Here is a 12,732-nt window from a genome sequence, read left to right as displayed (position 1 = left end):
CAGACAGTTAAAATCATATTTTTGGGCAGATGCTAAACACATTTGAGGGACAGACAGACAGACAGACACCCACCTCCCATGTCTGACTCAGTCTGCTCACGGCTGGGTTACTCATGCCCATGATAATAGCGAAGAAGGAGTTGAGGTTCTTATACTCCTTACAGCTGTTACAGAGAGAAAGTAGTCCAGAGATGTATCAGTATCAGGTAACATGTTACGTGGGACTAATTTAAGTCATCACAGGGGGTCATGAAGGAAACACTTGTCATTACCAAAATGATACATGTACAGGTCATTCGGAAAGTATTCAGACCCCTTCCCCTTTTCCACATTTTGTTACGTTACAGCAACTTTGTTACGTTACAAATTGATCAAAGAAAAATAAATCTCAATCTACATTACCCCATAATTACAAAGCAAAAACTTGTTTTTAGACATTTATACCAGTGTATAAAAATAATAATAAACAGAAATACCTTATTTGCGTAAGTATTAAGACCTTTTACTATGAGACTCGAAATTGAGCTTAGGTGCATCCTGTTTCCATTGATCATACTTGAGATGTTTCTACAACTTGGAGTCCACCTGTGGTAAATTAAATTAAATTAAATTCGGTGCCAACCTTGCTAGGCGCCTCAGAGATTTGGGAGAGGGCAGTGAGTACTCCCTAATCTTGAGGGAGGACAGGGAGTGCTTCTCACAGTCTCTAATCTTTGTCGGCTGGGTATTGATACACTATGTGCGTAGGATACCTGTTCGTGTGTATGTGCGTATGATATCTACTGTTTGTGTGGAAGTATGTGCGCCGCTATAAAATTGATGTCTTTGTATTGTGGACTTCAGAACGTTCTCGTGAATAAACATTCGACTATTGTAGGCTGGGCCTCTGTCTGTTTTCATTTCAACCAGTATCTTACAAATTCTGGGTTGCAAGACTGAGTAGTTAATTGAAGTTCAGTTTATGAACATTGAGAACATAATTCTCGCAACAGATGGTCACTCTGACAGAGCTCCAGAGTTCCTCTGTGGAGATGGGAGAACCTTCCAGAAGGACAACCATCTCTGCAGCACTCCACCAATCAGGCCTTTATAGTAGAGTGGCCAGATGGAAGACACTCCTCAGTAAAAGGCGCATGACAGCCCGCTTGGAATTTGTCAAAAGGCACGTAAAGCGCACTCCGACCATGAGAAACAAGTTTCTCTGGTCTGATGAAGAGATGGCATTCAGGCCAAAGAGTTCAAAGTGTCACATCTAGAGGAAACCTGACACCATCCCTACAGTGAAGCATGGTCGTGGCAGCATCATGCTGTGGGGATGTTTTTCAGCAGCAGGGACTGGGAGACTAGTCAGGATCAAGGGAAAGATGAATGGAGCAAAGTACAGAGACATCCTTGATGAAAACCGTCTCCAATACGCTCAGGACCTCAGACTGCGGCAAAGGTTCACCTTCTAACAGGACAACGACCCAAAGCACACAGCCAAGACAATGCAAGAGTGGCTTCGGGACAAGTCTCTGAATGTCCTTGAGCCTCCAGTCAGACCCCGGACTTGAACCCAAAGCCACTCCTGCATTGAACCCGAAGCCATCTCTGGAGAAACCTGAGCAGCAACGGTCCCCATCCAACCTGACAGAGTTCTGCAGAGAAGAATGGGAGAAACTGCCCAAATACACATCTGCCAAGCTTGTAGTGCCATAACCAAGAAAACTTGAGGCTGTAATCATTGCCAAAGGTGCTTCAATAAAGTACTGAGTAAAGGGTCAGAATACTTATGAAAATGCAATATTTCAGTTAAAGATTTAATACATTTACCAACATTTCTAAAAAGCTATTTTTGCTTTGTCATTATGTGGTATTGTGTGTAGAATGATAAGGGGAAACAAAACTATTTAATCAACTTTAGAATAAGGCTGTAACGTAACAAAATGTGGGAAAAGTCAAGGGGTCTGAATACTTACCGAATGCACCGTACATTCAGCCATTCACACATTTGTTCATCTTGACACTTAAACCTTTCCTTTAGGGATTGATTGGGAGGGTTGACTGTACCCTACAGCTAAGTGACACAGGTATGCAATTCTACTACTACAGCTCTGCAGTCAGGGGAGACCGTGTGCACGCAAATGTGCATGCATGAGAGAGAGGGCGACAAGGCAAGGGCCACTCACTGGGCAGCGATCTTGATGAACTTCTTGAGCAGCTGAACACGCTTGCTGAGCTGAGCACACAGACAGATCTCCGTGATCACCCACAGCTGAATCTCATTGAACCTCCTGAGGAACAGGTCCATGTTGGCCGTAGTCTTCTTGAAGTTCTTCCTCCCAAATGTATAGTAGATCAGCTCATGCTGTAGTACAGTGCAAGAGAGAAAGTCAATGACCGTGTCCCTGATAGTTTCCATTATAATGTATCACTATATTGGTTTAATAGTTAATAGTTGCCATCTAGAACCTTCTGAAGAAACCTTTTTGGTTCCAGGTAGATCATTTTGGATTCCATGTAAAAACCCTTTCTTCAGAGTGTCCGAAAAGGGTTCTACCTGGAACCAAAAACGGTTCTACCTCCTATGGGGATAGCCAAATAGTGTAGGAAGACAGCCTGCACCCAGAATGGCACACTATTCCCCATAGGGCAGGGGTCGAAAGTAGTGCAAGAAAGATGTATAGGGAATAGGGTGCCATTTAGGTCGCAACCATAGAATCAAGTCATTCCTAATTCGTCATTGGTCTGAGGCACCTCGTGTACACAGTGGAAGAGTTCCCAGTCGTAGAGAGTCATCTGGTAGGCCAGGTCTTTAGAGCTCATCAACTCAAAGCTGCCCAGGGAGCCTGTGGAGGGTCCTTCCTGCTCTGGTAAGGGCATCTGAAATATTGCGCAAATGTAAAATACTGTATAATTTACAGTTGTCTGTATATCATTCTTCCTCATACAATTCACACTGATATGACATACAGGACTGTTTTGATAGCTACAATGACCGTTATACAACTATAACAAGTCGAATTGCAACAGTAGCCTCAGGCCAGTGAACATATGTCAGTCGATTAAAACAAATATATTCCATTAGAGAAACACAACATGAGACGCAACATGCTTCATAGTAACAGCTGCATGAGATGTAGCTTGTAGGGAAACCTCTGGGAATTAGTTGGGTGGGTCTGAATGCTTGTTTTTCTGCATTGTTAATTTGTTGGGCAATATGTTTTTCTGGGGGGTATTTACGCACCAATGAATCCAGTTGATCCCCGGGACAGACAAATAGACGGCCGTTGATGCTGAGTGTGGAGAAGACGGAAATATCGTTGGGTTTTAGCACCACTTTATCTGAGGGAAAACAACAAACGAGCGATAATTAAAACATGATCCTATTAAAGAGCAGCATCAAAATAACAATAGCGAGACTACAGAGTCAATGGGCGGGGGCACCGGTTAGTTGAGGTAGTATGTACATGTAGGTAGAGTTATTAAAGTGACTATGCATAGATGACAACAGAGAGTAGCAGTGGTGTAAAGAGGGGGGAGGGGGCAATGCAAATAGTCTGGGTAGCCATTTGACTAGATGTTCAGGAGTCTTATGGCTTGGGGGTAGAAGCTGTTTAGAAGCCTCTTGGACCTAGACTTGGCGCTCCGGTACCGCTTTCTGTGCGGAAGCAGAGAGAACAGTCTATGACTAGGGTGACTGGAGTCCGACAATTTTTAGGGCCCTCCTCTGACGCCGCCTGGTATAGAGGTCCTGGATGGCAGGAAGCTTGGCCCCAGTGATGTACTGCGCCTTTCGCACTACCCTCTGTAGTGCCTTGCGGTCAGAGGCCGAGCAGTTGCCATACCAGGCAGTGATGCAACCAGTCAGGATGTTCTCGATGGTGCAGCTGTATAAACTTTTGAGGATCTGATGACCCATGCCAAATCTTTTCAGTCTCCTGAGGGGGAATATATTTCATCGTGCCCTCTTCACGACTGTCTTGGTGTGCTTGGACCATGTTAGTTTGTTGGTGATGTGGACACCAAGGAACTCTCATCCTGCTCCACTGCAGCCCCGTCGATGAGAAAGTGGGCGTGCTCGGTCCTCTTTTTCCTGTAGTCCACAATCATCTCCTTTGTCTTCATCACGTTGAGGGAGAGGTTGTTGTCCTGGCACCACACAGCCACGTCTCTGACCTCCTCCCTATAGGCGGTCTCATCATTGTTGGTGATCAGGCCTACCACTGTTGTGTCTTCGGCAAACTTAATGATGGTGTTGGAGTGGTGCCTGGCCGTGCAGTCATGAGTGAACAGGGATTACAGGAGTGGACTGAGCACGCACCCCTGAGGGGCCCCTGTGTTGAGGATCAGCGTGGCGGATGTTGTTACCTACCCTTACCACCTGGGGGTGGCCGGTCAGAAAGTCCAGGATCCAGTTGCAGAGGGAGGTGTTTGGTCCCAGGGTCTTTAGCTTATTGATGAGCTTTGAGGGCACTATGGCATTGAACGCTGAGCTGTAGTCAATGAATAGCATTCTCACATAGGTGTTGCTTTTGTCCAGGTGGGAAAGGGCAGTGTGGAGTGCAATAAAAATTGCATCATCTGTGGATCTGTTGGGGCGGTATGCAAATTGGAGTGGTCTAGGGTTTCTGGGATGATGGTGTTTATGTGAGCCATGACTAGCCTTTCAAAGCACTTCATGGCTACAGACGTGAGTGCTACGGGTGTAAGATGGCGCCGGAGCAGACGTTTACGTTCCCCCAGCAAATTGTGTTTTTTGTTTATTTATTTGCGTTGTTTGTAACTTATTGTTTTTACAGATTTTGTACATAATGTTGCCGCTACTGTCTCTTATGACCGGAAATAACTTCTAGACATCAGGACCGCGATTACTAACCACGGCTTGGTAGAATCCTTTTTTTCCGTTCACGACTCTGACGAGCCCGACGCGAAGGATATACTGCTTCCTCGGGAACAGGCCTCGATCCCCGTGATCTGTGTGAAGGGGAGGCGGAGAAAGAGGGGCCGAAGGGCGGGCTGCTTTCTGAGAATTCATAGGCTATCGAATAAACCCCCACTTCCCTCCATTCTGCTAGCAAACATGTAATCCTTGGAGAATAAAATCGACGAGTTACGCAGAAGATTAAACTTTCAACGGGACATTAAAAACCGTTACATTTTATGCTTCACGGAGTCGTGGCTGAACGATGACAATATTAACATACAGCTGGCTGGTTATATGATGTAAGGGCAGGATAAAACAGCGGCGTCTGGTAAGACAAAGGGCGGTGGACTATAATATTTTTGTAAATAATAGCTGGTGCACGATATCTAAGGAAGTCTTGAGTTATTGCTCGCCTAAGGTAGAGTATCTCATGATAAGCTGTAGACCACACTACCTACTGAGAGAGTTTTCATCTGTATTCATCGTAGCTGTTTACATACCACCACAGTCAGAGGCTGGCTCTAAGACAGCATTGAACGAGCTGTATTCTGCCGTAAGCAAAGAAGAAAACGCTCACCCAGAGGCGGCGCTCCTAGTAGCCGGGGACTTTAATGCAGGGAAACTTCAACATTCACAAGGCTGCAAGTCCAGATGGATTACCAGGACGTGTACTGCTGGCATGCGCTGACCAACTGGCAAGTGTCTTCACTGACATTTTCAATCTCTCCCTGTCCGAGACTGTAATACCAATATGTTTTAAGCAGACCACCATAGTCACTGTGCCCAAGAACGCCAACATAGCCTGTCTAAATGACTATCGCCCCGTAGCACTCACATCTGTAGCCATGAAATGCTTTGAAAGGCTGGTCAATAGCTCACATCAACAGCATCATCCTAAACACCTTGCACGCACTCCAATTCGCATACCGCCCCAACAGATCCACAGATTACGCACTCTCTATTGCACTGCCCTTTCCCACCTGGATAAAAGGAACGCCTATGCGCGAATGCTGTTCATTGACTACAGCTCAGTGTTCAACATCATAGTGCCATCCAAGCATATCAATAAGCTCAGGACCCTGGGACTAAACACCTCCCTCTGCAATTGGATCCTGGACTTCCTGACGGGCTGCCCCCTGGTTTGGAGAGTATTTAACAACACATCTGCCACATTGACCATGAACACAGGGGTACCTCAGTGTCCACAACGACAGGACTGTAATGGAGCGGGTCGAGAGCTTCAAGTTCCTCGGTGTCCACATCACTAAGGAATTAACATGGTCCACACTAACCAACACAGTCGTGAAGAAGGCACGACAACACCTCTTCTGAAAATAATTGGGCCCTTAGATCCTCAAAAAGTTTTACAGCTGCACCACTGAGAGCATCTTGACTGGCTGCATCACCGCTTGGTATGGAAACTGCTTGGCAGCTACCCCCAAGCCATAATACTGCTGAATAGTTAAAATAAATGGCTACCCAGACTATTTGCATGGAACCTTTTTTGCACTGACTCTCTTCCACTGACTCTACACACGCTCACTGGACTCACAAAACACACACATATGCATATTGACGCCACACACACAAACTTTCCCACTCTTCACATACACTGCTGCAACTATGTTAATTTTCAATCCTGATTGCCTCGTCACTTTTACCCAGAGTCGTCCTCTAACTTTATTATCAAATAAAATGGTCATAAATACTATGAAGAGGATGCGATCATGATAGCATTAGAACTGGCAATATTGCATTGATCATGACAGACAGGGGCATCCATCTTCCTCTGAATCCTCAGTAGAGAAGTGGGCAGCAAAACAAATGCTAGTAAATAACAGATTTGTGGGCAATATGATTAGGGTCTCAGAGACAAAGGAGCAGTGCTTCTGGCTTTATATTACTACTTGGTACGGGTGAAGCGCAGGTCAAACATAGGCCAGAGAAAGAGGTGGATCAGTACACCCTGGCAGAGACACTGGAATATCCATACAGCAAGTCCCAGCCGATGGCGGCAACATGCCGGTGTAGAATCTTAGGAGTTGAAGCAAGCTTGCAGCAATATTGCCCCAACCTTTTCTCTATGCCGCAGGCCATGGCCCTCCTGTCCCTATACTGAGCATACACCGGGTAACTGAAACAGACCAATCCAGCACCAACACACAATAATTTCTAGTAAATCAGGCCTGATTAATGAGCTTCATATCATCTGTAAATAGCAGGCCATGTGTGGAAAGACTGTCAACCACCATCGTTTGATTAGCGTGTAGCTGTGGCCCTTTTCACCTCCGGCCGAACTGAGGTTGACCAGGAGAAGGTCCTCCGCTGACCCCAGCTTGTCGGCCACTGCGCTGATGACCTCTCTGACCGAGGCGGCCATGGGGACCCGGATGGTGGTGTAGGTGTGGTCGCTGCAGTACACTTTGAACAGGACTGCATGGGGAGAGAGCACAATGCAGGTCCCTTAACATTTAGGGTTGAAGGATGGGTACTGGGAAGACAGATGTGAGGCCAAGCGCATCAGCCTTGTCATGGTAGAGGTTCAAAACAGATTAGAAAACACTGTGTGTCACTCCTGGCTGCAAGGCCAAAAGGCTCATGACTGCTAAACTGTGCTTTTCTATAGCTTATAGCTAGCTCTCTTCGAACGCATATCCTGCATGCTTTCACACACACACACACACACACACACATACATACATACATACATACATACACACACACACACACACACACACACACACACACACACACACACACACACACACACACACACACACACACACACACACATACATACATACATACATACATACATACATACATACATACATACATACATACATACATACATACATACATACATACATACATACATACACACAGTATATATATATATTTTTTTTGAATTTTCATGGTAGGACATAAAAGACTGTAAAAACACCAGGAAATCAGCTCCAAGTATCTCCACGCATATTAGAGAGACACGTGATCATCTAACAATATAAACAAAGGTTTGAAATGATTGTTTTAGTAAAATATTCTATATTTTTGGCCAGTTGGAAAACCCTGCACTATGCCATACTTACTCTCATCATTACTCTTGATGGCCTGTCGTTTCTGCAGCTTCTCATCCCCCATGCTGAACTGCCTCAACAGGATTTTGTGCTAGAACAGAACATGACAGACAGAAGTGGTTCAGAAGTGTGTTGGTTCAACAACATGACAACAAAACCATGGGTGGGAGTAGGATGTAGCTTGGGGAAATGTAGCTCGGGCTGCCAATGAAAACAAAAGCACAGAACATGACTGCAGAGTGCTTGGGTCATAGCTGGGTGACATACCTTTTGTTGAGAGGATCTGGCGTCATCAGAGCTGAGAAGGCAAACAAAGTGAGATTACATCATGCTAAAGCCGGGGACACTAAAGATAAGTACAACGCAGTAACAATACATTCACACACTTACTTGTTTTTAACGATCTTCTCTAACTCTGGGAGTTGATCTTTCAGAGCAGGAATCACCCTGGCATCATCAGATACAGACACAAAGAACTCCTGGAGCACACAACACACTCTCAATGAGGAGAGATTAATGAGCCCAAACTAATTTGGATTATCAAATGACAAATCACTAATACTATTACAGCAAACAGTATATTTTTAAGCAACAAGCTTAATAAGAGCGCCTATTAATAAAGGTTTGTGAGGAAGACACTGGTTACCTCTGCAATGGCAACCTATTCTCTTCATAGGGCACTCGTTTTGACCAGGGCCCTATGCCCTATATAGGGAATAGGGTGGGACTTGGTATGCATCCACTGACCTCTAGGAAGGCGAGGGAGGCATCCTCCTCCTGCAGGTGGTCTCCATGTACTGAGGCCCACTGCAGCACCAGCCTGATCACCTTCCGCTTGTTGTTCAGGGTATAGTCAAGACGCTCCTGTTCTGAGCCCTGGGACGCCTCAGCATGGTAGGTGCAGGGCAGTTAAGGACAGAAAAACGTCTGCGCTACATCATCTTCACTGACTCACATCTAGTCCAGGGGCCGTTTGTAGCAAGCGTCTCAGAGTAGAGGTTCTGATTCAGGATCCATGTTGCAATTTAAGTCACAATGAATATGATTATTTGGACAGGGCGGGCCGGATCCTACTCTGCAATTTTTAATACATATAAGGGATACTGATTCTCATCAGTAGAAATACACACAAAAACATACAGTAATTATTTGCTATTTTCAGTGACTGAAAGGATATTGGGCCATGAGCACCGGACACAGCTGACTGTTAGGGATGAAGACGCAGTGCATGAGCAGAAAGTCGTCCAGAGCTGGATCTGGGCAGAGAGAGAGAGAGAGAGAGAGAGAGAGAGAGAGAGAGAGAGAGAGAGAGAGAGGCAGAGAGAGGCAGAGAGAGGCAGAGAGAGGCAGAGAGAGGCAGAGAGAGGCAGAGAGAGGCAGAGAGAGGCAGAGAGAGGCAGAGAGAGGCAGAGAGAGAGAGAGAGAGAGGAGAGAGAAAGAGAGATTGAGAAAGCGTGAGAGAGAGAGAGCAGAAGACAGACAGAGAGAGAGAGAGGGGGGCACCTGTGATGTCAGATGAAAGGATGCCAGACCAGGCCAGCAGGCTGACAGTACTACAGGCCTGATCACACATGGCTGCTGGCTCTGTCACCGCAGACGGCTGGGACATGAAAGCAGCCAGGAGTTCAAGCGTAATTAGATCAGCCCTGTGATGCGCTGCTAATTATAAAACATGAACAAACAGGTCAGCAGCAGCATGGAGGCCGGATGCTCGCTCTCTCTCTCTCTGATGATACATCTAAGCACGATAGCCATGACGAACACAACACATTCATCTACATTACAGTCAAATCAAATCTTATTTGTCACATGCGCCGAATACAACAGATGTAAGTAAGCACTTCACTGTAAGGTCTACAAGTCCTTAACCAACAATGCAGTTAAGAAAATTGCCCAAAAAGTAAGAGATAAGAATAAGAAATAATTAAAGAGCAGCAGTAAATAACAATAGCAGGGGGTACCAATACAGAGTCAATGTGTCAATGTGCGGGGGCGGGGCACCACCGGTTAGTTGAGGTAGTATGTACATGTAGGTAGAGTTATTAAAGTGACTATGCATAGATGACAACAGAGAGTAGCAGTGGTGTAAAGAGGGGGCAATGCAAATAGTCTGGGTAGCCATTTGATTAGCTGTTCAGGAATCTTATGGCTCGGGGGTAGAAGATGTTTCGAAGCCTCTTGGACCTAGACTTGGCTCTCCGGTACAGCTTGCTGTGTGGTAGCAGTGAAAAGTCTATGATTAGGGTGGTTGGAGTCTGACAATTTTTAGGGCCTTCCTCTGACGCCGCCTGGTATAGAGGTCCTGGATGGCAGGAAGCTTGGCACTGGTGATGTACTGGGCCGTACGCACTACCCTCTGTAGTGCCTTGCGGTCGGAGGCCGAGCAGTTGCCATACCAGGCAGTGATGCAATGGTGCAGCTGTAGAAACTTTTGAGGATCTGAGGACCCATGCCAAATCTTTTCAGTCTCCTGAGGGGGAATAGGTTTTGTCGTGCCCTCTTCCCGACTGTCGTGGTGTGCTTGGACCATGTTAGGTTGTTGGTGATGTGGATGCCGAGCTCTCAACCTGCTCCACTGCAGTCACGTTGATGAGAATGGGGGCGTGCTCGGTCCTCCTTTTCCTGTAGTCCACAATCATCTCCCTTTGTCTTCATCACATTGAGGGAGAAGTTGCTGTCCTTGCACCACACAGCCAGGTCTCTGACCTCCTCCTTATAGGCTGTCTCATCGTTGTCAGGGATTAGGCCTACCACAGTTGTGTCATCGGCAAACTTAATGATGGTGTTGGAGTCATGCCTGGCTGTGCGGTCATGAGTGAACAGGGAGTACGGGAGGGACTGAGCACGCACCCCAGAGGGGCCCCCCGTGTTGAGGATCAGCGTGGCGGATGTGTTGTTACCTACCCTTACCACCTGGGAGCAGCCCGTCAGTAAGTCCAGGATTCAGTTACAGAGGGAGGTGTTTAGTCCCAGGGTCCTTAGCTTATTGATGAGCTTTGAGGGCACTATGGTGTTGAACGCTGAGCTGTAGTCAATGAATAGCATTCTCAGATAGGTGTTCCTTTTGTCCAGGTGGGAAAGGGAAGTGTGGAGTGCAATAGTGATTGCATCATCTGTGGATCTGTTGGTGCAGTATGCAACTTGTAGTGGGTCTAAAGTTTCTGGGATAATGGTATTGATGTGAGTCATGACCAGCCTTTCAAAGCATTTCATGGCTTTAGACGTGAGTCTTACTCACATCGGCTGCGGAGAGCGTTATCACACAATTGTCCGGAACAGCTGATGCTCTCATGCATGGTTCAGTGTTGCTTGCCTCAAAGCGAGCATAAACGTTATTTAGCTCATCTGGTAGGCTCGTGGGCAGCTCTCGGCTGTGCTTCCCTTTGTAGTCTGTAATAGTTTGCCAACCCTGCCACAGCCGAAGAGCATCGGAGCCGGTGTAGTACGATTCAATCTTAGGCCTGTACTGACGCTTTGCCTATTTGATAGTTCATCAGAGGGCATAGGGGGATTTCTTGAAAGCGGCAGCTCTACCCTTTAGCTCAGTGTGAATGTTGCCTGTAATCCATGGCTTCTGGTTGGGGTATGTACGTACAGTCACTGTGGGGACGACATCCTCGATGCACTTATTTATAAAGCCAGTGGCTGATGTGGTGTACTCCTCAATGCCATCGGAACCGGAACATATACCAGTCTGTGATAGCAAAACAGTCCTATAGTTTAACATCTGCTTCTTCTGACCACTTTTTTATAGACCGAATCCCTGGTGCTTCCTGCTTTAATCTTTGCTTGTAAGCAGGAATCATGAGGATAGAGTTATGGTCAGATTTGCCAAATGGAGGGCGAGAGAGCGCTCTGTAAGTGTCTCTGTGTGGAGTGGTCTAGAATTTTTTCCCCCTCTGGTTGCACATTTAACTTTCTGACAGAAATTAGGTAAAACTGATTTAGGTTTCCCTGCATTAAAGTTCCCGGCCACTAGGAACGCCGCCTCTGGATGAGCGATTTCCTGTTTGCTTATGGCGGAATACAGCTCATTGAGTGCGGTTTTAGTGCCAGCCTTGGTCTGTGGTGGTATGTAGACAGCTACGAAAAATACAGATAAACTCTCTAGGTAGATAGTATGGTCTACAGCTTATCATGAGATACTCTACCTCAGGTGAGCAAAACCCTGAGACTTCCTTAGATATTGTGCACCAGTTCTTGTATACAAATATGCATAGGACCCCGCCCCGTTCTGTCCTGCCAATAGTGAGTATAACCCGTCATTTGTATGTTAGTAATGTCATCGTTCAGCCACGACTTGGTGAAACATAAGATATTACAGTTTTTAATGTCCCGTTGGTAGGATCTGTGCTTTCAGCTCGTCCCATTTATTTTCCAGCGATTGAACGTTAGCTAGCAGAACGGAAGGCAAGGGCAGATTAGCCACTCATCGCCTGATCCTCACAAAGCATCCTGATCTCTTTCTGCAAAAACCTAAGTTATTGGATATTTCAAATCAAAAATCAAAAACTGAAAAATTGGGCGTGCAAAATTATTCAGCCCCTTTACTTTCAGTGCAGCAAACTCTCTCCAGAAGTTCAGTGAGGATCTCTGAATGATCCAATGTTGACCTAAATGACTAATGATGATAAATACAATCCACCTGTGTGTAATCAAGTCTCCGTATAAATGCACCTGCACTGTGATAGTCTCAGAGGTCCGTTAAAAGCGCAGAGAGCATCATGAAGGAACACACCAGGCAGGTCC

The 12,732-nt window shown here is 46.1% G+C and overlaps 1 protein-coding gene across 12 annotated transcripts in view; it reads right to left on the bottom strand.

The window, feature by feature from the left end:
- LOC110520113 (rap guanine nucleotide exchange factor 4) overlaps nucleotides 1–12,732 on the bottom strand; it is a 48,526-nt gene that overhangs the window by 1,922 nt on the left and 33,872 nt on the right. For 9 of the 12 annotated variants that reach the window (XM_090229769.1, XM_090229771.1, XM_090229767.1 and 6 more), the window contains 10 exons: nucleotides 9,161–9,239; nucleotides 8,731–8,881; nucleotides 8,374–8,462; nucleotides 8,251–8,281; nucleotides 7,996–8,074; nucleotides 7,193–7,339; nucleotides 3,227–3,324; nucleotides 2,737–2,862; nucleotides 2,169–2,347; nucleotides 74–164 (listed from right to left, as the gene is read on the bottom strand). In XM_090229769.1, coding sequence (XP_090085895.1) covers nucleotides 74–164; nucleotides 2,169–2,347; nucleotides 2,737–2,862; nucleotides 3,227–3,324; nucleotides 7,193–7,339; nucleotides 7,996–8,074; nucleotides 8,251–8,281; nucleotides 8,374–8,462; nucleotides 8,731–8,881; nucleotides 9,161–9,239 — 1,070 coding nt within the window. The remainder of the gene's footprint in view (nucleotides 1–73; nucleotides 165–2,168; nucleotides 2,348–2,736; nucleotides 2,863–3,226; nucleotides 3,325–7,192; nucleotides 7,340–7,995; nucleotides 8,075–8,250; nucleotides 8,282–8,373; nucleotides 8,463–8,730; nucleotides 8,882–9,160; nucleotides 9,240–12,732) is intronic. The other 3 variants (XM_090229768.1, XM_090229775.1, XM_090229776.1) reach the window with 1 other exon arrangement.

The sequence above is a fragment of the Oncorhynchus mykiss genome, chromosome 3 (assembly GCF_057628025.1).
Source record: "Oncorhynchus mykiss isolate SJ-2025 chromosome 3, ASM5762802v1, whole genome shotgun sequence".
NCBI lineage: Eukaryota > Metazoa > Chordata > Actinopteri > Salmoniformes > Salmonidae > Oncorhynchus > Oncorhynchus mykiss.
Note: the sequence above shows the minus strand (reverse complement) of the source record. Positions and strands in the feature narration are given on the sequence as shown.